The 27,457-nt window shown below is 35.7% G+C and overlaps 1 protein-coding gene across 2 annotated transcripts; it reads right to left on the bottom strand.

Moving 5' to 3' along the window:
- On the bottom strand, positions 1-27,457 carry LOC145690602 (uncharacterized). Of its 2 annotated transcripts, XR_014132250.1 has the most exons (3): positions 26,470-27,457; positions 3,536-3,672; positions 1-939 (listed from the first exon to the last, which is right to left on the bottom strand). XR_014132250.1 is itself a non-coding variant. In XM_081765657.1 (2 exons), exons 1-2 carry the CDS (start codon positions 26,744-26,746, stop codon positions 20,232-20,234), a joined length of 477 nt encoding a protein of 158 aa, XP_081621783.1. In that variant the 5' UTR covers positions 26,747-27,423; the 3' UTR covers positions 20,217-20,231. The 2 variants fall into 2 exon arrangements, 1 of the variants encoding a protein (XP_081621783.1); XM_081765657.1 differs by lacking the exons at positions 1-939; positions 3,536-3,672 and adding an exon at positions 20,217-20,431 and having other exon boundaries at positions 26,470-27,423.

The raw sequence follows: 27,457 nt of genomic DNA, 5'->3' as shown, positions 1-27,457 counted from the left end.
TAAAATCCTGTAGATTTATTGAGAATAATTACAGTAATAATGTATTAAATTTTACATTAAGTATACATTTGTAGTACACAATATATTTAATGTGAATACATAAACAAAAAGTCTATATTAATTTAAGTCTACTAATTGCATACCATACATGATAATAGTTTGAAATGTATATACACCTCATCAGTGTATCAATTTTAACAAGTTTTATTTAACATAAAAAAAAACACACTTACTTTGTAAGAAAAGTTCGAACAGAGTTGCACCTTACAAACTCTTCCCCACACCCTAGTATTGTAGTTCAGAAGATGACTGTACCAATCACCGAAAACCAAGCAGCAGAATCATGCGTTTACTTACGTCCCCCCTCCCCTCAACACACACAAAATAAGTTAAACTATTTCTTGAAAAGTTCTCTGTCACCTTCATCTAAGAATATGTTTAGCGATACGAAATAGGTATATTATACATTACTTTAGAATCTGAAGTGTAATTTAACTGCCATAAATTAAAACTAAGCATAATATACCCGCAAATTAGCTTAAATGAGTACCATACACATCACACGAAGCGAGCTACGCCAATAAAAAAATCACAGTCAATAAGAATTAATTAGATCTTCAGTCTATATTTTTAAATTGGTGTTATGTTGACGCTACGAACTTTGGGCTTCCTATACTAAATGTCTCTATGCCAAACACTCTATATATAAAACGTTTTTCGTCGAATCTGCAAATTAAGCAAGCCGCGCGCTAATGATGGGAGGCTGATGATAGTTTATCACATAGAAAGACACTGAAATGCTAGGTGAGTCACAACACTTTCTTCCTTTTTCTGGGATTCATCCTTACTTATGGTCAAATTTGGTACCGTCTATGTAGTACCTGTGTGCGGCGTACCTTGAAATCATCTCGGTTGATAGCCTCCAAACACAGTGGACTCCTAAAATAAACCAATTATAAAATTACTATTTGTAGCATGTGTGACAAAATTTAAAAACGAAAGATATCTCAGAATCAAGGTTAAGTCAAACGAAGCGTTTTATGCGGTTTTTTTTTTATCTTACTTCAGGCTATCCAAAATACTAAAACATTGTTTCCTATACTTTTGGAAGTTATATACTAAATATCTTAATAACTATCACTCAAATTTGGTACGCTGAATAAAGTTATAGTGTAGATATAGAATTGAAACTATGATCCAAACTTAAAATAATGATATTACAGAACACAATAAACTTAACTTAGGATGAAAATGGAAACTGTAGATGCATGAGTATTACTGAGCGAAGGAAGGAAAGTAACTCAGCTGGGTTACGAGTTTGACAGAGTTCATATACAGAAATCGTTCGGTGGTTTATATTTCCTGCTTCGACTTAAAAGATAAAGAAGATAAGCTCGCTTTAAAAAGAGTTAAAAAGAAAAAACTTTTAAAAGATTTAATTTATTCTGAATTTTTGTTCAGTATTTGTAAATAAATAATGTAGAAAACCGACACAGAGCTTGCCCGCTGGACTCTGGTGCCCAAATCCCAACTCCGCTATATGCATGCCTGCCATAAAGTAATAGAGATATAAACTTTTTTTAAAAAGTGCAGATTAAGCCTAGCTTAATATTTACATTTTTTTTAACGATACCTACAGTATGGCGCTAAATTCGTCGTACAAAAGCAGAGGAGTGTTTCCTGAGAGTAAAACAAACAAAAAAGTTCCAATAAACTTAGGGCGAGAAGCCCATCGTTCACGTGTTATAGGCTGCCGAAAACATGAAAAAATCAATTCTAAAGGTCCATAGCTCCAAAACTATGGGACCTACCAAAGTCGGGTCAAGACTTCACTTAGGAACTAATATGTGCTCTATCCAAAAATACATGTTTTAGAATCCTAAGGTACTCACGCAACAATTTTTATGGAGGTAGTTGGAGAGTACTTTATATCATAGGCCCGTAGTCAAACTCCCTCTATAAACATTGTTGTGGAAGCACTTTAGGATTCTGAAACACGCATTTTTGGATAGGGAAGTCTTGACCGGACCAAGGTAGGTCCCATAGTTTTGGAGCTATGAACCTTTAAAGTTCATTTTTTCATGATTTCAGCAGCCTATAACACATAAACGATGGAGTTTCCGCCCTATGTTTATTGGATTTTTTTTTTAAACTCTCAGGAGTCACCCCTCTGCTTTTGTACACCGAATTTAGAGCCATACTGTATAAATTAATAAGGTAGAAGTATATGTGGTCCTTCTCACTATGCTCACTTATAGATATATCTTAAAGGCTAGTGATAAATAACACCAGCCCTCTGCTCCTATACCCCCCTGTGATACCGGAGCAGGACGTTTGGGCGCGAGACGTTTGGACGCAAAGCCGTATATCTAAATAGGTTAATCTACTTAAATGGGTTATAATGTACTTCAAAAATAGAAACCGGATGATTACGTACTAAAAGCCTTAAAAATAGGCATTAATATCACTTAAACTCAAAAAATAACTGCACAACCTAAAATTAAGAAGTTCGGAAAGGTTAAATTTGATCCACATTTTCTTTAAAATGCCATGGCAAACAGTCACTGAAAGTCTCAGTTGCAACAAATGCTTAATTTAGTTCTATTTTTTTTTTTTGTATAGTGCAGAAAAAATGGCTATAATTATTTTGTTTTTAGAATGATATATCCTAATTTCAGGAAAATCGGAGACAATGACCTGCAGAAATTTTTTTCAGCATGAATCTATATTGGGCTAAAATAAAATTTGCTGTAGGCATCCTACAACTACCCAAAGTAAACTTCTGTGAAGTTATCTTTACAATATCTCTAACGTAAAGGATATTCATAACTTCATAGCAATTCATTACACTGCATTACTGCTTATTACTACGTATTTGCAACACAGATAATTGGAAAGGAAACAACAGTTAAATCTAATATACCTATTGAATAATTTACTTTGTCTTATGTTACAATTACCATGACATTAACATTCCATGACGGAATTATGGGCCAAATCCAGCATTATTCTGCAATGTCAACAGTTTCAAAATTCTGTACGGCGAATTCTTTTATCAGCTTGAATATATTTTCTTCTTTCAGTTCAGTTGATTTTGAGTTTAACGTCCCGTGAACAGCGAGGCTATACAAAACGTGAACCTACTGATTAACGTGGAATCCGAACCACGACGTGAGCTCTCGTCGGGAATTTTCTTCTTTTCTTGGGCGGATCGTCTTCTTGAAGCATTGTCTCGTGTCCTGCTTCTCTTTTTTCCTTCGAAATGCATCAATAAAGCGCCAAATCAACCAATGTCGTTCCTTTACGTTCGATATATTATAAAGAACAGAAGTTTGTTTATTTTGGGGTGTCATTGGCTGCCTACAGTAAATTCTATTTGACCCATACTTCCTATTTAAATGTATAGTTAGTGCCTATTTCTATGAAAATTTATCAATATTATAGTGTCTCAACTTTCTATCAATACAATAGTCTCAACTATATGGTTTAATGGGCATATCGAATAATAATAATAAAACATTCAATAAATACTCACTTCCTGAACTACCCAATACATAGCATACAGAACAGCTATGTTCATTCCAAAACCAGCTCGTAATCATTTTTTCTCTCTCGGAACAGGTCAGTGCTTAATAAACATTTCTTACGTTTTGTACCATGTGTTTTAATAATCTATTATAGAAAAGGAAAATGCAAAAAATTAAAATATGTACAGTATTTTACAAATTTTGTCACATCTTTATAGTAACTAAAAATTAATGAGAAATGTACATTGTTTTTAACTTAAATTAGATATCTGAGTTCCAATTGAGGCAAAAATAAATAAATAAATAAATAAATAATAAAATTGTACCATCACCATCTCAGATATTGTTCGAACTTTTTTTTAATAGGAACTAGACATGTTTTTAAGGGGCTTTTTTTTTTGTTGAAAAAAAATTCCCACCAAGTAATGGGCCACCAAGGACGGGGAGTACAACTCATGAATTGTAGAAAACGTGGAAAATGGTCAAATTCGGAGCCTCACAATTCAGCAATGGAGACATGTAGAGTTATAATTCTTGTTGTGGTATGCACATAGGGATATGAATAAACTATATTTTATTATAGTTTGGTTTGCGCATGCGTATCTTTAAGTACATAAATTAACAAATGAACGTAAGTTTATGTGAAAAGTCGAAGTTTATGCTTTTTTTCGAGCACTTCCGGTTCGAATTTTAAATTATGTTTTCACGGTTGGTAAGACCTAGTTACCCGCTTCCACCCCCCCCCCCCAAAAAAGTATCGCTTCTGTGTGCAACCGTTTTATCGCAAAAAATTCGAGAAATCGTCAAATTTTCAAAAATCGTCAATTTCTCGAAAACATCATAATTTCAAATTCTTAAATTTTGTCAGATGGTTCAACTGTACATGAATAATAAACACACCAAATAGCATTCTCGACCAATGCTTCATGAATGAACTACAGCCTTTTTAAGTTAGCGAACTTTCGTTAACTTTGAAGTCACAGTTTGCAACAATGAAAGTGGAAAAAAATGCTACCGAAAAGCACCGTGTAAAATTTCAAGATAAAAATTCTATTTTACTGCACGTGGACTTCGCTTAAATTGGACTGTTATTCTGCAAAGGGAAGTTCAGAGTGATCACTGGAGAAACGAGCAAATCTCCTTTACGGGAGTGATATATTATTATGAAACAACTGACAGTTTTGCCGTAATAAGCGATGACAAAACACACAATTCGGCTCGTACTCATAGCCATGAATAAGATTCTAAAAATACTCGAAGAAAAGCGAAAATACGCGTTATAGAAAAAGGTTCGAGTATGTGAAAATAAGTGTCTACAATTTAATAAACCGTTTCAGTGATTTCTGATGGTGCTGCATTCCACTTTAAAAATTGCTTTCAGATGTCCAAGATGCAGACAGGTCCGATAAAGCAGTGGCTTTTCAGTGAAACCGGCCGTGGTAAGGGTCTCTGCGACGTATTGCGGAGAGGGGAGATAAGAATGTGGCAACACAGGAAAACGAAAAACTGATTCACAGTATTAAACCAGCAAAAAAATTCGTGAGTATAGTGCAAGTACCAACTCCGGGTATTACTCTCGTCTTGTTGCCAAAAACCGAATTCGACAATTAAAAAAAAAAAAAAAAAAAAAGTGGGAAAGTGTGCGACCGGTAGCTGGTATTTACCGAAGTCATCTTTGGCTTTTATGGCAGTAACGGGTCACTATGGACTAACTTCATGCCCACAGAGCACATCACAGCCAGTGGACGTACATATTAAATCCAGAACGTCCAGTTTTAGTACATTGATTGACTTATGCGTAACATCCATTGGTTGTCCATATTACGTTCGGCAATGGATATCCATATTCTGAACTTGAGTGGACGGTCCATTGGATGTCCATATTACGTTCAGAAGTAAATATCCATTTTCTGGACTTCAGTGGATGGTCCATTGGATGTCAATATTTAATCCACAAATGAAACGTCCACGGACCTACATTATTTGGATAAAAAAGGGACGAACGGAAAACAACATTCAATTGTTAGTGGCGGCGCATGCGCAGATCCTTGCACAGTGCACTCTCAGCCGGTTTGATTTAAGTAATTTATTTACGAAGACCTTTTTGTGTTGGAGTGAAACAGAAAGATAGAATAGGAACTGCGAAAAAGGTAAGATATGATGAGTGATTTGTTTATATAGATTTATTCCGGTGCACCATTTATTATACAACTGAAAGTTTTGTGTATGTGTACAAAAGTAAGTCATTATCAATTATAAAGCAATTTTTAATTAAGAAGGAACAATTCAGGACGTGGATAACTTCACTATTACGTCGACATGCCATTTCAAATGTTATATTCGGGTGTATTATAATAGGCTGGGGTAACGTAGATGGGCACATGGGAATTGGTAATGTATATATATATATCAGTGAATTCGGATGGTGAAGGGTGTAATAACACCCTCATATAAGATACTAGTGAGGTTCGTTCCTTGTGTACCAAGGCTCAGGACTCAATTCGACATTACTCGAGAAGACGGTTCAACCAAATTTTGACAGATTTCTTACATTCCCAGGTTACATTAGAGTTTTGTATTTCTTTTAGCCCAGCATGCACAAAATGAGGAGCTCCATTACTACTTGCAGATTGACTTCAGGAGAGCTCAGTATGGGTTACTACTGTATCGCGGGACCAATTTTAGAAAATTTACCAGATAAATTGGAGGGTTTCTTTCGGTTCGTGAGTAAAAGTAAGTTGAGGGTGATAGATACCAAAATACTTGTCGTTAGTTATTTTTGATATTGTAAGCTACCCTATATATATGGGGGGCGGAAGGGAATGATTCTAGATTACTGGTCCCCCATGCAGATATGTTTCTTTCTGTACTAAAGAGTATACATTTAACTTATACAGTATTGCCGAGCGAGCGTTAGCGAGTGAAGGCGGGTCAGAGCCCCGCAGGGCACGTTGTTTTCTGTCTTTATTACTGCTCAATGGGAAGAGGGGCCAGTAATCTAGAACCTTGCCGGGCGGAAGGGACTATTTGGCGGTATATTTTTTATGAATTTTGGGAAAGGCAGTGCGTAAATGACAAGGTTGTGTCATATCGTGATTGAGTTTTATGAAGTTATACAAAAATGAGTGTCAGTTGTCGAAATTGTGTGAAAGGCATGGTCTACTAAACAGGCAAAAAGTTTATTGTGACTAGTGTAAACAAATTGAAGCTACAGAAAAGAAGAGGAACATTTAACCAAACCTAATCGAGTATAATCTAATTTATTACATTTTGGTACTTTTTTGGATTGCATGTAGTACCTCCCCCAAAGCTGTGCAACACATAAGGCGTGCATTTTATGAAATGAACTGTTAGATGAAATTGTTTTCCCACCATTCTCGTTTATGCGTATACTCATCGCCGCTGACGCGCCTGCTCCCTACGGACGCTGTTTCTGCTCTCCTGTTTTGACTCGGTTAGATGGCATTCGTGCTTTTTACTGGCCACGTAGCACAAATTAATCAGTGTTTTATGGACTAGCTTTTATGTCATACGTTCACATCGTATTTCGAACATTAATCATTGTCAAGTGAGCCAGGGCCAATATCTAGTATTTTGGGTGAGAAACTAAATAATATTCCTTTCTTATTTTCGTATTCTGGCAATACAGCAGTAATACCATAAGCAGTGTTGAATTCAGACATTTTCACCCGGGGGGGAATATGAACTCCTCGGGGGGAGGGAAGTTTGGGTGAAGTAATTTCTACATTTTGTGACTGAAATTTTGAGTTTCTCCGGGGGGGAATAAATTTTCTTCGGGGGAGAAATTCCCCCCCGGGCTACCCCCTGAATTCATCCCTGACCATAAGTATAAATACATTGCGGATGTGAGCTCCTCCGTGGCTAAGCAGTTGGCGTGCGAGACCCGAGTTCGATTACCGGCGAGAGCTCAGGTGGTTCGGATTCCACGTTAATCAGTAAGTTTACGTCTTATATAGCCTTACTGATGAACGGTACGTTAAACTCAACAGCAACGACATTGCGGATACCGGTTCTGAAAGACTGGCCTGAGCCTAATAAAAAAAAAATTACGTGTGTGTGGCATAAAGCCTACAATGCATGATGATGTACCAACTTGTGCTAGGTGACCAATAAAAAGCACGAATGCTATATTCCCTAGGTTAGGCCTAGTTTGTTTCAGAGTATAATGAGAGTTCTTGGACATTTTACATTTCTAGTTATCGCTTAAAAGCTCTTCTCGCATCATTTCTCGTCTGCTCAGAGGAATAGGGTGAACATGTATTCGCCAAGAGGTGCTTAGTCTCTACCGAAGTTGCATACAGCACAAGCCAGTAATGTGTATCTTTAGATTTAAATAAGGAGAAGAAAAGTAAAAAAGAAATAATTTAAAGATGAACCCCCCCTCTGGCCCCAATGGACAATAGCACAAGTTCCTTGAGTCCACCTCTTTTCCTTCTTTTACCTTTCTTCTCTTCACCTGCTTCTCCTTCCCCCTTCTAATCACTTATACTCCGTCGTTTCGTAAATGAATGAAAATATTTTTGAGTTTTACGTCCCACGTTTATACCTTTTACGCTAAATGAGACGATGGTGATGATGAGAAATGAATTAAATGGTGGAATGAAGAAAGTGGGAGGAAATGGGAGAACCCCGAGGAAACCCACGCACATGGTGTTTGTCCACCACAAAGTTCACTTGGCGGGAACAGTGTTTGAACCCGGGGCCATATGCACCAGAGGTCAACGCTCTACCACTGAGCCATCGTTTCGTAAAGTGAGAATTCTTCAAGTCAACTGAAGGCATTATTTTATGGTGAAGATACGCTTTCACAATACGATATACTAAAAACTTTTACATGCAGTGTTTATCTACTTAAACATATCTGCAGATATTGTAATATAAGTACTGAAAATACTGCACAATAAAAACTGAAGATGCTGGATCATAGACACTCAGATGAAAGTAGTCGCCAAATTGTGTATTTCTATGTACTTGTTTTTTTATTTTATTTTAATTTTTTTATTTTTATTTATTTATTTTTTCCCCGGAGTTATTCTCCGTTCTGCCTGAAACGCTCCCGCATTTCAATACTTCAGTGTGTAACTTATCGTTACAATGATTAGAGAGAGAGAGAGAGAGAAACTCTTTTCGTACCCTCTCCCTTTTCCGTATAGATTTTTTTATCGTGTATTTAAGTATCAGCGCTTTGCCAAGAAACAGAAATGTCAGTTAATAAATAAACGTAAGAGGTCTATAGCATCAATTTTTTTTTTGGATCATAATAGTAAAGTTTATTATTTACAGTATCATTTATATTTATTAATTTGAAATACTTACTAGCAAATGCTAGCAGTGATATTTTTTTCTTCGTCACATCTGCCACAGGTGGATAGAAGAAATGTCATTGGTTAAAGATTTTAGCTCTCAGATTTCTAGAAGCTGGGAGTAGGAGATGTAGAAGCGTCTTTTCTTCGAATATCGGGGTTGGATTAACACGTACAATGTAACTATAGATTTTCAGTTTTAAAGATTCGGCGTAAAAAGTATATCAACCAGATGAGGTTGAGTGGAAATTAGTCGCAATTCGGCGTGTAAGTGAAGACGAATAGCGTAATGACATCTATGCGTATTGATATCTTGCGAAACTTCATAAATACGTCCATATATTATTTAGTAACGTTATTATATTATATATTTACAATATTTCCAATAACGAGGAAGATTTAGTAAGGAAAAAGTAATACAGGTTAACACATCCTATGGTTTTTTTCATTATTTCGGTATTTTCCAGTTTTTTTTTGTTGTACTTTATTTTCATTTGAATTAAGTACTTTCTTCCTACTTTGTTTTCGTGTGAGAGGAAATTTTCATCTCCTTGTATACTTAATGGCGTTTGTCATGGTTTCTTCGGGGCAGAGCGGTGTGATGTGGAGGGACATGTGTGTGAGCTCACACTAAGAAAGTTTAACGTTATTTTCCATCACCGATGGACTTGTACTAATAACTATCCGATTTAATTTTAAGCTTTCCTCCGGACATGTAATTTATTCCTATTTACTTAGTTCACCTTTTGATTAGAGTAATTTCTATTATTTAAATTTTCTTAAACTGGATTTTTTTTAATTTTCCTTTTTATTATCTTTGCTTTTTAACCAACTTTTGGTGGTAACGAAGTTTCTTTGTTATATAGAATTTAACGGTGGTCCTCCTTAATATCTCTGCTTGGTCACAGACTTATAGCTGGTTTGAGGTAGTATAATCGGTCTGTATTGAGAGGACCATACGTGTTTGGGGTCTATGGCTAATTGTTTCGGTTTAAGTCAACAAATGGTTGTAAGATTTGTAAGTCCATAGCACCCATCTCCAGAATTAAATGGCATTTACAGTACTGTCCTAGTAGAAATGCAGTGTTAGGTTAATACGTGTAGCATGTTTCCAGAGACACGAGTCTGAAATATAAAAAAATGTCAAAAATATTGCATAATCAATTTGGTTTTAGTCTTAATATTTAAAGATTTGGTTTTAGTCTTAATATTTAAAGGCTAAATTGTAGGCTATAATGGACGTAGATAAAATTGTAATTGACTTCATAATTTCTTCTAAGACAGTTGATGAATTTTTTATCCAGGATAACACGGAAATAAAATTTACTTGAAAGAAAAGGGTCGGGTTGAAAATGGGCTGTAGTGTAATAATTTGACGTGCAATGACTCAAATATGTTTATCTCCTTTTTTTAAAAAAAATAGTACAATTTTTATGTTGCACATTTAATGTGCGATAAATATATTTTCGTAGTAAATGGGCTCAATGTTAGATAGATAATATTTTTGAAGTCAATTACAAATATCTACCTTGTAACATTTTTCCTTTCAATTACACATAATATATCATGTCTTGCTCTAAATTAAAGTTAGAGGCAGCGCAGTAACTTAGATTTTTTTTTGGGGGGGGGAAAGCATTAATATTTGAGCCCCCTCCAAAAGATTGTTTTGGATTCCCCACAAAATTCGAAAATAGATCTCGTCTTTCCATCTTTCTCTTACTCTTTGTGGGCCCTCCAGCTCTCTGCAGGGCCCATTCCGTACATGACAAATTAACTAAAGGGACAATATTTACAAATGTCAAAGCCATAAGAATAAAGATTTCTGGGGCACTTAATAATATAGACATTTTTTACTGAAGTGGGTCCATGACACATTTTTGTTTTATCTACCAGTTGTGTGCTGTTTTGTGTATGTAATGTAGTGAACCTGTTTGATGCTTCATTTATAATTACATGTATTACAGTATATGGAATAAAAAAATGTCTTAAAGTAGGCCCCCTCGAATGGCGGGAAGCTTCCCTGGAGGGGCAGTTGCCCTCCCTGCCCCCACAAGTTACCTCCCTGGTTAGAGGCAAACAGGCATGATTACGTTAATTGCTAAAAAATTCTTTAGTTGCTGTTTTTACATTTTCTGGTTATAACTAGTTTAGATCTCATAGATTAGCAGATGTTAGAATGTCAAAATAATACACACAGACTCAAGTATAACACATTCTTCTTTCCACAGAATCCGTAGAAAAAGCTTGCGGGACAGTTACAGAGAAATCATTCGCTTGTCCGTATTATACACTAGAAACGAAAAAAAAAAAAAAAAAAAAAAAACTGGGAGATTTTTTGGAAAAAAGAAATCGAAATTTTTGCGCCCTTCTGGCCCGGGCCTGGGTACAGTCATGGTTCAAAAGTCATTTTCTTCAGTATAACGATCTCTTTCTAACAGTACCACTACATGTCCGTATCGTACACATCAACCGGAACAATCGAGACAATCGGAAATTTTTAAAAAAACTCACCGCTTCGGACCCCTCCGAAAAACACTTGAGCCCCTCGTACCCAACCCTGGTTTCACATAGGGATCTCAAAAAAAATGAGAAATACCGGTACCTAATGGTGCACGCAATCAGTATGCAAAGTTTCAATCTGATATCTTGAAAATTAAAGGCGTGAAAAATTTCTGAAATTTGTTTTATGAAAAATTTCACGCCCCTCCGCCCCCACTTGGCGTCGCCAAGTTCACCATCCGGTTTCAAAACGCATCTGGAGTGTTCTTTGGTCCATCCTAGACTTGACCAATAAAAAAAACCGGCTTAAATATTTGTTATAGAACCTAAATAAGCGATCAAATACGATACTACGCCGTGGTAACATAAGTTACTATAAAGCCTAAAAGGGTTAAGCTTTGGAAACAGAACGCCACTGTTGAGCTTCGCACTGTCGCTACCTGTATATATATTATTTCGGAAAGGTGGGGATATATTCGTACTTACAGTATATATTTTTTTCCGATATTTTAGAAAATCGGAAAACCTTTAACATTCTTCGATCTTACAATGGAATAAGAAAGCCTGTTTCTTAGATGGAACGACTTTTGGGAGTTAAACTTGAAATTTGAGATTCATTGTATTGTGCTTGAACAGAATAAAGTATGAAAAGGAAATACATTTTGTGGCCCAAGGCTGCAAGAAAAAAAGTAGATTTTCAGAAACTTAAAACTGCCGCTAATAATACGTTTTGTAATTTGTAATGATTAATTTATTTATTAGTTTAACGTCCGTTTCAGCAGCGAGGCTATATGAGACGTGGACTTACTGATTAACGTGGAATCCGAACCACGTGGGCTCCCGCCGGGAATCGAACCCGGGTTTCCCACGCCAAAGGCGCGTATGCTAACTGCTTAGCCACGGAGGAGCTCATTTTTGTAATTTGTAGTTCAATTTGGAATTTGTAATTGTAACTTTGTATACCTTTGAGTCCCGTTTGTATAGTTTAAAGCCAAAAGGTCCCAAGTTGAATCCGTCATGTAATTTTTACTCTTTAAAGTTAAACATAAAGAACCTTACTTAACATCAACCTCATAATCTGATTTTAATTTTGATCGTTGTGATGTTGATTATACCTAGAATTAATTTTCCCATTTTCTTAATTTCAGAAAATAGAAAAATGATGCGCACGAAGAAAGAATCTCATGATATATCAGTGAGAAGGTTAAAATTCCCTTGCTTAACAATATTATGCGCTTATAATACATTTCATAATCAAGAATAAAACATGTATACGAAACTTTTATTATCATTGAGATGAGAAAGAAAATCGTATTACAATCTTATTCAATATATTAAAAAGACAAATATTGTGGAGCAGTATATGTAATTAGAGGTAATCCAATAAAGTATATTGTTATGTTATTCGTTTCTTTCTATGTTACGCCTTTCTTATTCTTTAATGTATATAAGTTCAATAATTTGTAACATCCTCGGCCATTAATGGATGGCATGTTTTGATTGAAGTTAATGTTTCTCCTATGAGTATGATAATATGAAAAAAAAGGGGGGATAGTGTTAAAAAGTTTTGGTCATCATTTGTTTCAATATGAGAAGTGAAGCGTAGCTGTCTTGTCTGTTCTCAATACTAAGGAAAAGGGAGAACTGATATTTCCAAATGAATTTGAAACTTTAGAGTGAATCGAGGGAGGTTTCGGTTTGTGATATCTTTCTATGCATCTACAAAGAGTGGAAGAGGATGCAGGTTTGAAGCTTTTTTAATCAACAAATTGTATTAACTAAAGCGTATGGGCAGAATACTTTACATTGTTAATTATATTTTGAGTTCTCATTTTCGGGAGATAAGGATGCATTATTGCAAGGAAGGATTAATTCATGTAAAATTGGAACTAGATTTGCTATTGATACCGAATCTTCAAATAGTTTGACCTTTCAGTAGATACAAATCGAAAAAAAAAATATTTTCGTGGATCACAGAACAAGAATTTTGACTGGAAAGGTACGAAATATTAAACGTATTAAAAATATTTCTCATTGTTTTTTTTTTTTTTTTTGTTTGCTCATAAAACTTTATAGTATAAATGTTGACGTGTGTATTTGTTGACTGATAGTAAAAATTGATGGAAGATGGCTTATTTAAATGTCACTTTGATATGGTAAAATTTAACCTATGTTAAAAATAAATTGATTCCAGATAGTATGGCTTCTGTATCGGGCTTTAAGTGCATAATCCTTCTGTGGCAGTCCTTTAGAACATTCAGTGAAAGGCCATAATTGGTAGGTGTAGGAACCAAAAATAGTCACAATTTGTACGTTCAGGTTCCCATGATATCCAGATATGGACATCCTCTACATCAGTTTGAAGTCCATAATAGGTCCATTTTAGTTCCCAATGGACGTCCAGGAGATGCATGGCAACTGTCCCAATGTAACATCTTGTGTATATCGAGTAGACGTCGTATGGACCAAAAGAACACGTCCTCTGAACGTCCATTGGGCGTCTGTACGTCCATAATTAGTACGTTTTGGTACCAGAAATGGACATAATATATACGTTCTGGACGTCCAGTAGATGCACGGCAACTGTGCCACCTGTACTCTCCCGTGTACATCCACTAGACGTTGTATGGACCAAAACCACACGTCCACTGGACATCCCGTAAATCCATTTTAGCTCCGAATGGACGTCCACGAGATGCATGGCAACTGTCCCAAAGTAACATCTTGTGTATATCCAGTGGACGTCGTATGGACCAAAAGAACACGTCCTCTGAACGTCTATTGGGCGTCTGTACGTCCATAATTAGTTCGTTTTGGTACCAGAAATGGATATAATATGTACGTTCTGGACGTCCAGTAGATGCACGGCAACTGTGCCACCAGTACTCTCCCGTGTACATCCACTAGACGTTGTATGGACCAAGACCACACGTCCACTGGACATCCCGTAAATCCATGCCCGGACGTTAAATGGATGTACATTGGACATCGGTGTGCTGTGTGGGTGCTTTCCCCAAAATCGAGCTTCTCCAATTCAAAGTGTAGATTTAAGAAATTTGCAAAAATTAACTTTTGTTACATACATATATAATAACCACTGATGGATAGCAGAAATATTATCAATAAATCAAATATTACATGAAATTGCAGTGTTCTTTGTGTTTCCAGGAGGCGCGGTGGCTCAGTGGTAGAGCGTTCACCTCCGGTGCTTGGGGTCCTTGGTTCGATCCCAGCTCGCGCCGTGTGGACTTTGTGGTGGACAAACACCGTGCTGGTGGGTTTTTCGGGGTTCTCTCGTCTCCTCCCACTTTCTTCATTCCGCCATTTCACTCATTTCTCATAATCACTGTCTCCTTTAGCCTAACCGGCATAAACGTGGGACGTAAAACTCCCAAGATTTCATTTCATTATGTTTTCTTTGTTTCCACATGCACCTTCAACAGGGTACAGGTTTCCAGAAGAGAATATAAATGTTTTGTGACTATCGACAACGTGCTACAAGTTGTGAGTGCACCTACACCTATTGGAGCATCTGCCATGGTTACATGCTATTAGCGAAGAAGACACTAAGTAAGCAAATAATTACTTCAGAGTGGAAAAAATCAGTGAAACTTTGTTTCGTAATCGTAATTTACACCTCAGGTTACATCGGTTTAAGAAAACGGAGAAGGGGACGCTCATCTTATAATTTGAGAGAGCCTTTTTGATCAAAATAATAAAAAGGAGCCAGGAGAAATTTTTATTCTTTATTTAATGAATGTGAACCACAAACATCATCAAATTGTTGCACTTTCATTGTTTTCAGTGTTGCCAACGGTGATATTGAAGTTAATGAAACTTCGCTAACTTCAAGAGGCTGTAGTCCATTCATGAAGCATTGGTCGACAATACTATTTGGGGTGTTTATTATTCATGTAAAGTTGAACAATTTGACAACATTTCAGGATTTTAAATTATGGTGATTTCGAGAAAGGTGATTTTTGAAAATTTGACGGTTTCTCGAATTTTTTTGCGACAAGACGGTTGCATACACAAGCAATACAAGTTTTTTTTTTTTCGAGAAGCGCATAACTAGGTCTTACCAACCGTAAAATAGAATTTTAAAATTCGAACCGGAAGTGCTCGACGCAAACTTCGACTTTAGAGATAAACTTATGTTCATTTGTTAATTTATGTACCAAAAGATACGCATGCGCAAACCATATAATAAAATATATTTTATTTATATCCCTATGTACACTCATGTCCAAAATGATTGTCGCATATCTGTAACTGTCTTCTTGTAAGAATATAATTTGATAATGATTTTGCAGGGTACTATTAATACTGACACTACATGTATAATCGGGAAATGAATATTCGTAGTAAATTTCAGAAGAAAAGAATTACAAACACGAAAATTAGAATGAGTAAAACAAAATCTTGCTAAATGAACAAGAAAGTTTTATTTTCGTTTTATTGTTCTTATTTACTGCTCTTTTGACATGAAATTTGCCACATACATCGTCTTTCCCGATTATACACATACTAACATTATAAGAAATACCGGACGAATTCGTTATCAAATTATATTCCTACAACAACATATTTATAGACATGCGACAATAATTTTTGTCATGAGTGTACATACCACAACAAGAATTATAACTATCTGTCTCCATAGCTGAATGATGAGGCTACGAAGTTTACCATTTTCCACGTCCTCTAAAATTCGTAAATTGTACTTCCCGTTTTGATGGCCCATTACTTGGAGGGAAAATCTTTTCCGACAACAAAAAATACGGGTCATTTAAAAAACATGTCTAGTTGCTATAAAAAAAAGTTTCAACAATATCTGAGATGGTGATGGTACTTTTTTTTTGGCTGAGTTGAAATGGAAGCCGCAAACCATTATTTATGTTATTTATATGTTGATTCATTTTGCAATAGCAATATACATTTAACTATATATCGGAACCTTATATATATTATAATATTTATCATAGGTAGAAATACGTATAACGTAATGCATAGTACTCCGTAAGGAAGCTATTATGAACTCAAGGCATTATGTAAAGTGATGATGCAGAACCACAGTAGTAAAGTAAAGCTCTATTAGATGTAAGGCATAGTTGTATGGGATATAAAATTTTTACACTACCCTCGGTTACGTGCATATCCACCGTCGCTGACATGCCCGCTCCATACGGAAGCACACCAAGCTCATCCTGCTACGCCCTTGTGCTCACTCTGTTAATAATATTCGTGCTTTTCAGTGGCTATCTAGCACTGGTTGGTTCGTATTTTTCGCACTGTCGTTCTATCATTGCTTTTTTTCATGGTAATCTTTACTTTCAATTTTCAATACCTATATTTGCGCCTGATTTACATAAGAGTTGTACTTCTGCACTTTTGAAGCACATAGTTAAGTTGTTCTAAAGGAGAATATACTTTCGGAAAGAAGAACAGGTTACAAATACAAAACATACCTAAAATATAAAAACTTACTCTTTTCTTTATCATAGCACTATTGTATTCTAGATTCCTCGAGCCAACTAAATAAGGATTTCACTTACAAAGTATCAATAACACTAAAACTGTATTCTGTAACCATAGCCGCCCGCTGCAGGGAGCACTTGCTTTAGCAATGGATTTTCCTAATTAGTATTAAAATATGCTAAATTATTTTATTCACACACAACAGTTAGTGAAGTTAGCAGTGAGTTGTAATAATTGTTTTTTTACATTAAATATTATGTGGTTCTAGGTATTTGTATCCGCGTCTTTGCTTGTATGTCGGTCATTTTGCCCACTTCCCCCTGTAAAAAAATCCTGTGGGAGTTACTATGTCTACATTTCCCTTTAAAATTCGCTTATATACTACATATACATCTATATAGCAACTAATTTTTAATAAAGATGAATATATTTATGATTACGCCAACCACACGATTAAATTAATCGAGAGCCGTAATTAGTATACACTACTTTAATTGGTTAGTGCATCGCATACACGACAATGACAACTAGCATATCTGAGGATGTTTCATACTATGACCAGAAAAAAATTACTTTGAAATATCCCATACTGCAGCTAATTTAATATTATATAAGAATTTCGATACTCGAAAAGAAAGATCAATTGAGACGTGTTAATTTATCCTGAATAACTGAGTCCTGCAACCAAGGAAGAGGGGTTAAAATAACTAATTGTCTATAACAGCCCAAGTACCGGCAATAATTAAGTGCAATGAGCAATTACAAAGACGATTTTACCGCAAAACTGTACAGCTGTTATTCCTTTTGCTTAATGTAACCAAGTAAGTTGGTTAACACCTTTTGACAATTTTCTTGGTAACTAAAGGTCAGAAGGTATAGCGTCATTGGCTTCCCGCACTTGGACCTGCTCGTCACTGGGGGTGTGGTAAGAGGATCGCAAATCACCAGCCACCATTCACTGCGCTCAGCGAGCCACGAGTAACCAAGCTGGCAACTTCCCATAAACGTCACTACAACTTTTCACGGGAAAGCAACGACGTTATACCTTCCGTACCATAGTAATCCAGGAAAAGGCAAAGTGTAGTATCACTGAGTACTACTCGGTTACTATTCGGCTACACGACTTCTAGCGTAGTTTTAACCGAAATTCGACTATCAGCAGCTAAGTTATCATTTAATTCTTACTCTGCACACGAAAAGAAAAACAAAGTTCATATGGACCCGTGGTCAAACGTCTAAGTTACAGGCTGCCGAAAACGTGCGAAAAGGAAATTTAGAGGTTCAGAGTTCCACTACTGTGAGACCGATCCCAGTCGAGTCAACACATTACTTAAGAGCTAGTACGTGCCCTATCCAAATATCCATATTTCAGAATCTTGCGGCACTTACACATTAATTTTTATAGAGCCAGTTGAGGAATACTCAGAAAAGTTGAAGTGCTCATAAACTGTCCATTGATACGCAAGCACCACAGAATTCTGAAACATGGGTACTGAACAGGGCACATACTAGTTCTTAAGTGATGTCTTCCTTGACTGCGCTCGGTCCCACACTGAAGCTATAGATTTTTAAAGTTTATTCTCTTATGTCTTCGACAGTCTATAGCTTCGAAAGTATGGACTTTTTACCACAGGTCCATACGAACTATTCCTTTGCTCTGATGTGACAAATCACCTCTGTAGGTTTGATGCTTTAAATTTTTTTACACCCTATATATATATACCAGGGTTGGCTGGTTTAAACGTTTCACTCCCATATATTATTCGTGTTATATTCAGACCTGAATTCCCCATTCATTACTCAAAAAGATTATACTACAAAAGCAATTTTTTTTTTTTAGTTTATAAATGTTTGTGATTTTTTTGTAGTTGTTATTATTGTTATGTAATTGCAATCAAAGAAAAATTCTAAATATTGTTTCGTTTCAACGTTTACTATTGATAAAATACTTTGAAATGCCGTACTTTGTGTGTGTGTGTGTGGGGGGGGTCATACAGACCCCACGAGAGGCATTTAGTGAAATGAGAACTATTTTTGATATCTATTTATGTATAAATGAGTCTGAGCCAAAGTGGACTCAAATAATTCGTATCTTTATTCACTTTTCTTACTGATATGCAAATTAGGTCGTTGTATTTCTTTAATTTGGACCAATAAAAGTCATTGTTAACTAACTTGAACTAAGTTAGTTCTGTACTCCGTAGTACTTAGAAATTGTCCATATGTAATTCTCTATAATAGTTTTACTTGTGCAACTGTTTATCTTTTTGCTCTTCCGAAGTTACTCTTGACAATTATATCAAGAAGCATGTAAAGATCAGTTCAACGTATCTTTATCAGGATTCCTTCGTGAGTGAGTCGGCAGACGTATCGCATTTGTGGCCAATTAGTCCTGGTTCCGAGTTCAAATGGAGGACAATTTCTCTCGGATGTAACTCGAGAAGCGGTTTTTATTCCGCTTTAAGCTTATGTGACCCCTTCCAGCATAACCCGGTTGTTGCATAATAACATCAGGATGAAAAAAAAACTTATTTCTGTCCATATATGATATGAATATATAGAGCAAATTATTTAAACCAAACAAACCTGGTTTAAACCAAAAAACCGTTTTTTTTTTCAATAAAAACCATGGTTTTTGCCAACCCTGATATATACTAATATAAAGAAACGTGGAGAAAGTTATATTGTTTACTGTAACGGTTAGTGACGTAACCAAGAAGGCTGCAATCTTCTAGAACACAGGAACGTCTTCCCATTTAGCTGTAATAAAAACAGAAAACAACGTGCCCTGCGGGGCACTAACCCGTCTCCACTCGCTAACGCTCACTCGGCATTATTATGTGAATTAAATGTAAAACTTTGGTAAAGAAAGAAACCAATTATTACACTTTTAGCCAAAGCTCACGCTCACCCCTCAAGCTGCGGCTCACGCTCATCACGTTGTTCATCATAAACTCGCACAGCCTAGGATCGAACTAGGGATACTGATGAAAGAATTGGTGAAAAGAAACTGTGAAGGAAAAAAGAAAATTCACGCTTATCACGTTGTCCATCATAAACTCACATACTCTAGGATCGAACTAGGTGCATTGAGAGATCTACTATTTAATACCGTGCCTACAGTCCCTCCACCCCCCAATTTCACACTCAGTTGAATAAACTGTATCTGTGTAACGTAATTAACTGACAAATTACACTTGTTCTAATACAAAAAGAAGAAATGAATATCGTAATCTGAAAATACATAGTACTGCCCGCTGATCTAGTTACTAGTGTGTGTGCATTTCGGGCACGTAGTCTCACGTTCGATTCCTTGCGGAAGAGTACAAAAATGTAATTTCTTATTTATTTACGTTCATTCTTCATCCATCTCGTTTAGCATAAAGAGTATAACTATGGAACGTTATCTGAACATACATAGTTCACTCAGCTTTTCTTTATCATGATCCCTTTCTATTTTTAGAGCTTGTCTTTCTTGCTTCAGCTTACATTCCATTTCTTCTTTCGACGTCTTAAGATCCCTAATGTTGCATTCCAGCACTTTGTTCCTCGCATGACAACTACCTAGTTCCATTTCCGCTGTTTCTAACCTTTCAGCTAAAACTGAAAATATAATAATAAAAATAAATATTATCATTTTCCTAAATTTGCTTTCTGTATAAATATGTAAGAATTTTCAAGGAAGTATTGTGACCTGCTTACCCAACGCACCAGAAGTAAGCATTCTAAAAATGAACCACCGTGATCCCCACGTCTTCTTTAGACTACATGGCATAAGCGTTAAGATATAAAACAAACGTTTCATTTGAAGTTTTACAACCCCAAGCAATAAAATTATTTCCGCCAGTTGAAGAAAGACACACGCCGCGTTTTCATTTTAACTTTTACGATAATTAACATAGAACAAACGAAAAACAAATAAACAAATGCCGATCGAGTCGAATTGTAGAAGATTCGCTACGCTTTTCTATAATTAACAACTAAAACCACGATGCGTAACTAGATCAAACACAACAATAATTTGTCATCACTTATGGAAATTCCCTTTCTTGTATATATATATATATATATATATATATATATATATATATATATATATATATATATATATATATATATATATATAAAAAAAATAAAAAGAACAGCCCGTTCTGCATTGTTACTACGCCTATATCTGTATTTTGACTTGTTAATTTTATTCAGCATAATAACAGAACTCAAAGTGAAAGACAATATACGCCAGATAACAAGTAAAAGTATAAAGTACTGTCCTAGCTCCACATACTCAAATTTATTACATTTCAAACCTTTGATCAGTAAATTCAGTCTCAGCAACTAAAGTATTTCTTACGGGAAGAGTTATATTACTGGGCGAAAGACACTTTAGGAAGGCTTACTTGTTACGGGTGTAAATACGCGTTCGAAGGAATGCCATTGAAACGGTTGTGATATAAACACCAACCAACATGGGTATGTGGTTGCCACTAAAAACTACAAATGCTACATAACCGAGTCAGGACAGGAGCGCAACAAGGAATGGGGCAGCGTGAAGTTGCGTCCGTAAGGAATAAGTGCGTCAGCGAGGGTGCGTATGCGCGTAAGCTAATGATTACGTAAAATCATCATATATTGTTATTAATTACCAGGGTTGGCCAAAACCATGGTTTTTATTGAAAAAAACTTTTTGGGGGGAGGTTTAAACTTTTTTTTTGTTTGTTTGTTTAAACCAGTTTTTTGGTGTAAATAATTTACTCTATGTATTCATATTAAATATGGACAGAAATTAGTTTGTTTCCCCTTGGTGTTATTATGCAACAACAAGGTTATGCTGGAAGGGGTCACGAACTTAAAGCGGAATCCAAACCGCTTCTCGACTTACATCCAAGAGAAATTGTCCATTTGGACACGAAACCGGGACTAATTGGTCACAACCGCGATTGCCGATTCACTCACGAAGGACTTCTGATAAAAATACGTTGTACTGATCTTTACATGGTCCTACTTGTTAATATAATTGTCAAGAGTAATTTCAGAAGGACAAAAAGACAAACAGTTACACAAGTAAAAACATTATACCTAGAATTATATATAAATCGGGTAACTCCCGCCTTAGCCATTAGGAAAATCCTGTTATTACTTTACATGTATCTGTATGTAAAATTTTAAGGTCAACGGATCATAATCACTACGCTAAAATTGAGGTATTAAATTACAAATTTGGTATGTATATATCATTCAATAAAATTAAAACCAAGTCAAATCCAAGCTGATGTTGGAAGCTACGTAGGCACTTGATAAATTTGGCAATTTCTATCAATATATTTAAGCAACCTTGGCTTCTTTATAAAACAACAGGCATTCATTCAAGTAGAAATATATCATTTGGTTTCATTTCGTATGTTTAGGCTTAACATCCTTATGAAATACCAAGTTTATCACGGAGAGGACTCCTGCTTAGAGGGACACCTCGAATCGCTACTTGGTTTACACCTGAAAGATGGGTTGTGGTTCGACCGAGAATTAAACACGGGACCCCTTAATTAAAGGGTGGAAAGTAGATAAATGTAATGCGGATGGTTTGATATGTGGAAACGTCACCATGAAGTTCACACGATTTAAAGCATTTTTCGTTTTTTTTCTTTTTTTTTTGGATTAAACCAGTTGTTTTTTTTTTTGAAAAAACCAGCTGGTTTAAACCAGCCAACCCTGTTAATTACACACTGTTCTCCTGAATTAAAAGTAGTACTCCTTTTGTAAATTTTGCAAATCTATACGGACCTAAAATAGTACATTCCCACGTAAATGTAAACTAAAACAAATACATTACAATACAAATTAAAATCAAGTTGTATAACCTCTACTGTTACAAAAAATACATCCGCTCGTTCTGCCATAAATTACTGCAGCGCTCATCCCGAAAGTTAAAATTTGACTCTGTTCAAGAATGTATATAAGTAATCAAAATATAAGGAATGTGAATATGGATGAAATAATCAGATGAAAATCGTAATCTGACGTGTAAGTTTTAAAACGTAATTCAAAGCAGGGTTGAAAAAAATCATGATTTTTTTTTAAAAAAATCATTTTTGATGATTTTTTTTATTTAAATCGATTTTTTGGATTTAAATCAAATCTTTCTCCTCGTATAATACAACTCGCGAACTGAAGAAAAAGCATTACAAATTAGTATTAAATGCCAATTATGCCATTTAAGTGAAAGTATTGGGGTTGAATTTTGAATTAATCCCCAATCGTTAACCTATATCAATCACAAACAATGTTTCTTAGCTTTAAATTATGGCTTTTTTTTTTTTGGTAAATTATAGCTTTTCAGTCAAGCATCATCCCTATTTATCCTACGATGATGGTTCATACCTCATTCTCTTCAGAATAGAACAGCCTTTAAAACGGTAACACTCACATTTTCCCTATCATGTCCCTGAAGCGGAAAATTTTGAGAGATGTCGGGATTTTTTCTGATTTTTTTTTTCAAATTTTGATCCCCTCTGGACTCCCTTGTGTTAACCCACAGATCTCAAAATCAATTGTTAAATACTAAGGGTGTACTAAATGTGTGTATAAAATTTCAAGCTTCTATCTTGAATAATAAGGGCGGGAAAAATATTTAACAATGAGCTAAGAACATCCTCACCATACCCCAGATGACACGGATGTAATATAAAAATTTCCTCAGACATCTTATTTATCCTAGAATAAAACAGTTTCAAACGGTACCATTCAAATGTGTCCATCGTGTAGGCTATCTGGGGCTGGAAAATCACGAAAAAACGGATTTTCTGTTAAGAAATATCACTTCTTTTTTTTATACTTTTTACCCCTCTGTACCGCCTGTGTTTAAAGGCAACAATCTGAAACAAATCTGAAAAATACTAAGGGGTGAAGTGAATGAGTGTTCAAAATTTCAAACTTCTAGATACAAAATTAAGCCCGCGAAAAATAATATCCCTGAATACCCCAGATTTCCGTATAAAACATGATCTCAGGTAACAGTTTACTGAAACATCCCTATTTATCCTAAGATCATGGTTCGTACATCATTCTCTTCGGAACAGAACAGCCTTTCAGATGGTACCATTCATATGTCTCCATCTTAGGCGGGGAAATCGCGAAGAAAGCTATTTTTTGTTAAAAATATCTTTTTTTTTTTTTAACATTTTCGCCCCTCTGGACCCCGCTGTTTTCACGCAGAGATCTGAAATCAACTGAAAAATACTAAGGGTGAACTGAACGAGTGTGCAGAATTTCAGTATTCTGAATGCAAAATGTAGGCCCGCCAAAAAATAATAAAAATAGGCACAAAAAATATCTTTTTTTTTTAAATTTATGACGTCCTCACATCCTATGTCTCGACGCAGAGAGAAGTGAAAGCATATGTAACGTGCTCTACAATTCCTTCAATCTTGAAAAAACGAAGTAAAAAGCTTTATTGGTACTTTTTTAATCGAATAATAAAAGATTTTACCCTATCACCTAAAAATAGGTGATATAATTTAAAAGTTTAAGCGTTAAGGAAAAAGTACAGCAACGCTTATTAAAGTGACACTTTTTTCCTCAAAAGTCACTGATATTTGGCAGGGGCATATTTTAAAGGAAATTGTAACTAGCTTGCGGCACGAAATACATAAATTTTGCCTAAAGTTATAAAGTCTAAACAAAACAAACAAAAAAAAAAATCGGAGAGGGATAGGACACTTCTAAATACGCCGTATTATCTGGGAACAAATATATAGACGCGCACACAAAAGAATCTTCGTCTTAAATGTCGATGGTGATTCCCCCGTTGGAATAGCTAACGATTTACAATATAAACCCTATGTTACGAAGAGAAGAAAACAGGATTGCCCTGTTACCCGTTCAAAACGGGATTTTCCCTAATCATCCTCTGCATGACACTTGTTTTCAAAGCTGTACATACTGTACATTTGAGTCTCATTGTATTATGATTATCATCTTCCATAAAATCGGAATAACAGAACAGAAACGGGACTTTATTATTTTCACTTTAAATTATTTCGGAATTTGATTTAAATCAACGATTTTTATTTAAAAAATCAAGTGATTTAAATCTTGGGTAAAGGTAGAGGAGGCAGCAAAGTGTAGGTGCGACTGCGAGTAAAGAGTGATATTGAAAAATAGAACAATTTACATATTTCTCCTGTACATTTTAAGGCATTTATTCCGAAGTTGGGCGTCCGCTTTCGTCAAGTTTTTTTGCTGTTATCTCCTTTCCACACTTTCTGTAATTTGTTATTAGGTTCATTATTCCGTGCTCTTCACAAACTTTTAAAAGATTTTGCTCGTTATCAACGTATTGCTTCACAAATGTTAAAACTACTAGTTCATTGCCCTTGCACATTCGCCATGTTGCTAACATAAATGCTCGTTTCTTTCCCACAATGCAACTGTTTGGTTACCTTGCGCCAAGTAGTTCCCTCCGCTCGCGGTATAGTCCCATGTTTATAACCGCTTATATATAACAAATAAACAGATTTTTCGAGACTCTTATATATTATCAAGCACACAAACGATCAAATTATCCATATCTTTCCTGTAAATTTTAAAAATTTCGCTGGAAACGGACGCCCACTTTGGAATTTAACCCCATTTTAATGGTTTATTCTCGCATATAAGAAGCAATTAAGAAGTTGTCAGTATACAACAGCTCCTCATCGTGTTCCGTACTCGAGGATAGTTCTTACTCTTGCACCACGTACAGAAATGGTGGTATGTCATGTCCAAGTGGTAATAGAACACATAAGAAACCCAGATCATGTTGTACTCACACTGGAATATGCAGTATGAGTACACCGTGATCTGCGTTTCTTACATGTGCTATTACAACTTCTACATGAAATACCATCACGTTTGTACGTAATGCAACAGTAAGAACTATCCACGAGCACAAGACATGCAATATGCGTTCAAGTCCCTTCTCCCCCCACACACACATAGTGAAATATAAAGTACAAGGGCACTACAGAGGCGCACATAAAGTGCACCGTACTCGAGGATAGTTCAAACTCTTGCACCACGTATAGAAATGGTGGTATGTCATGTACAAGTTTCAGTCGATAAGTAAATGAAAATCGCTTTGTTACCCCATTTTCAAGTTCCTAGGTCCTCAATGAATAATCCGTAAAATACTGAACTTCGTGAGTCCTCGGGAAATGATGAGGACCTGTTGTATACTATATCCCAGATTTATCCTGTACATTACGATTAATTTTATTCTCGCCTTATGTAATTGACCCCACATTTTATTACCCAAGCCTGGCCCTTACAATCAGGAACCTCAAATTAGAACAGAAAAGACGGTGCAGTTTTACTATACGGATCCACACATTGTAAAATGTACAGAAAAATTTTGGAAAGTGTTTAATTTGCCCAGTTTATGTTGAGAACAGAACCCAACGAATCCCTGGGGGGAGGAGCTTCTAACCTTTCTACTGCTACTCCTACTACTGCATACACTATGGATCCGGATAGTAAAACTGCACGGAATAGACTAATCTATAGTTTGCTTTCTCAGACTCATTGCACACTCATTTCAGTTTACATTAACTTTACACTTTATGCTCACAAGATACTTTATCGAAAATATCTCCAACGTCGATACCCACCTTCCTCTGCTAATGGTTCTTCCTTTTTCTTTTTCCGTAATTGTCTTTGGCCATCACTATCCCCTTTCCTTTTATTTAAAAGGTCGAATGTGTCGTCAAAATTTAGCTTTGTGGCTATAGGTCTATTCGGAAAAGTATTTTCAGTACCTACATATCTTCTGAATCGATCCATTAACTTCCCTATAGATCTCGTATCAGAAGTCGGAGAATACATGATTCCTTCTTTTAGATAACTCTTCGCTTCACACAACTTAACGTGATAGTATTTAAGCTTCATATATTATTTTCCTGTACTTTACTTCGCCGGATAATAATTGGTACAGTATAAATCCTGCATAACACAGAATAAAATTTTTAAAATTTGAAAAAATACACATGCACGACACAGAAACATACGAAAATTCCATTGATGCCAGGCCGGCAAGGAACATTCCTTTATATTGTATCTCAATCTCCACTAATAATTAAATTCGTATTTCAGGATCAGCCCATGTTTCAACTGAAAATGTCACAGCACACATAAATAGCCCATTTTATGTCGTGAACAGAACTATACTAAACTCTGCGTGACTTCTAAGCCGGCCAAATGAAACACTACTTTTGCGTTGCATTAACGCAAATCGGTATGAAAAGTGGCTCCAAGACTAAACGTCCTATGGAGAGTCAATTTCAGTGATGTCTAACTATAACGTGTGATGCTAATTTCTGTATTCAGAGACACGTTAATGAAGCAAGCAACGTTTAATATCAAGAAACGCCAGCCACGACTTCCCCGCAGAGCTGTCCAAACATATTAAGAGGGAAGAGATAACTTCCATCTGAAAAATGGTAAGCACTGAACGCGACGTGGCTACATTGTACTGTCAAAATAACTTGTGTGTTTTTCACTGACCATCACACACGCACAAATATAACTATACATTCACACACACTCTTCTGTCATGAATTATTTGTGTAAACAAATGCCAACAACTAAAAGGTTTCTGAG

The sequence above is a fragment of the Thermobia domestica genome, chromosome 7 (genome assembly GCF_964235325.1).
Source record: "Thermobia domestica chromosome 7, izTheDome1.hap1.1, whole genome shotgun sequence".
Classification (NCBI taxonomy): Eukaryota; Metazoa; Arthropoda; class Insecta; order Zygentoma; family Lepismatidae; genus Thermobia; species Thermobia domestica.
This window is presented reverse-complemented; position numbering and strand designations above follow the sequence as displayed.

Bases quoted from the DNA above. Each gene is read 5' to 3' on its own strand.
- LOC145690602 (XM_081765657.1), bottom strand. From the start codon at position 26,746: ATGAAGCTTAAATACTATCACGTTAAGTTGTGTGAAGCGAAGAGTTAT. The intron at 20,432-26,469 runs GTGGGTATCGAC...TTATATTTTCAG, and splicing joins AGAACCATTAGCAGAGGAAG to TTTTAGCTGAAAGGTTAGAA.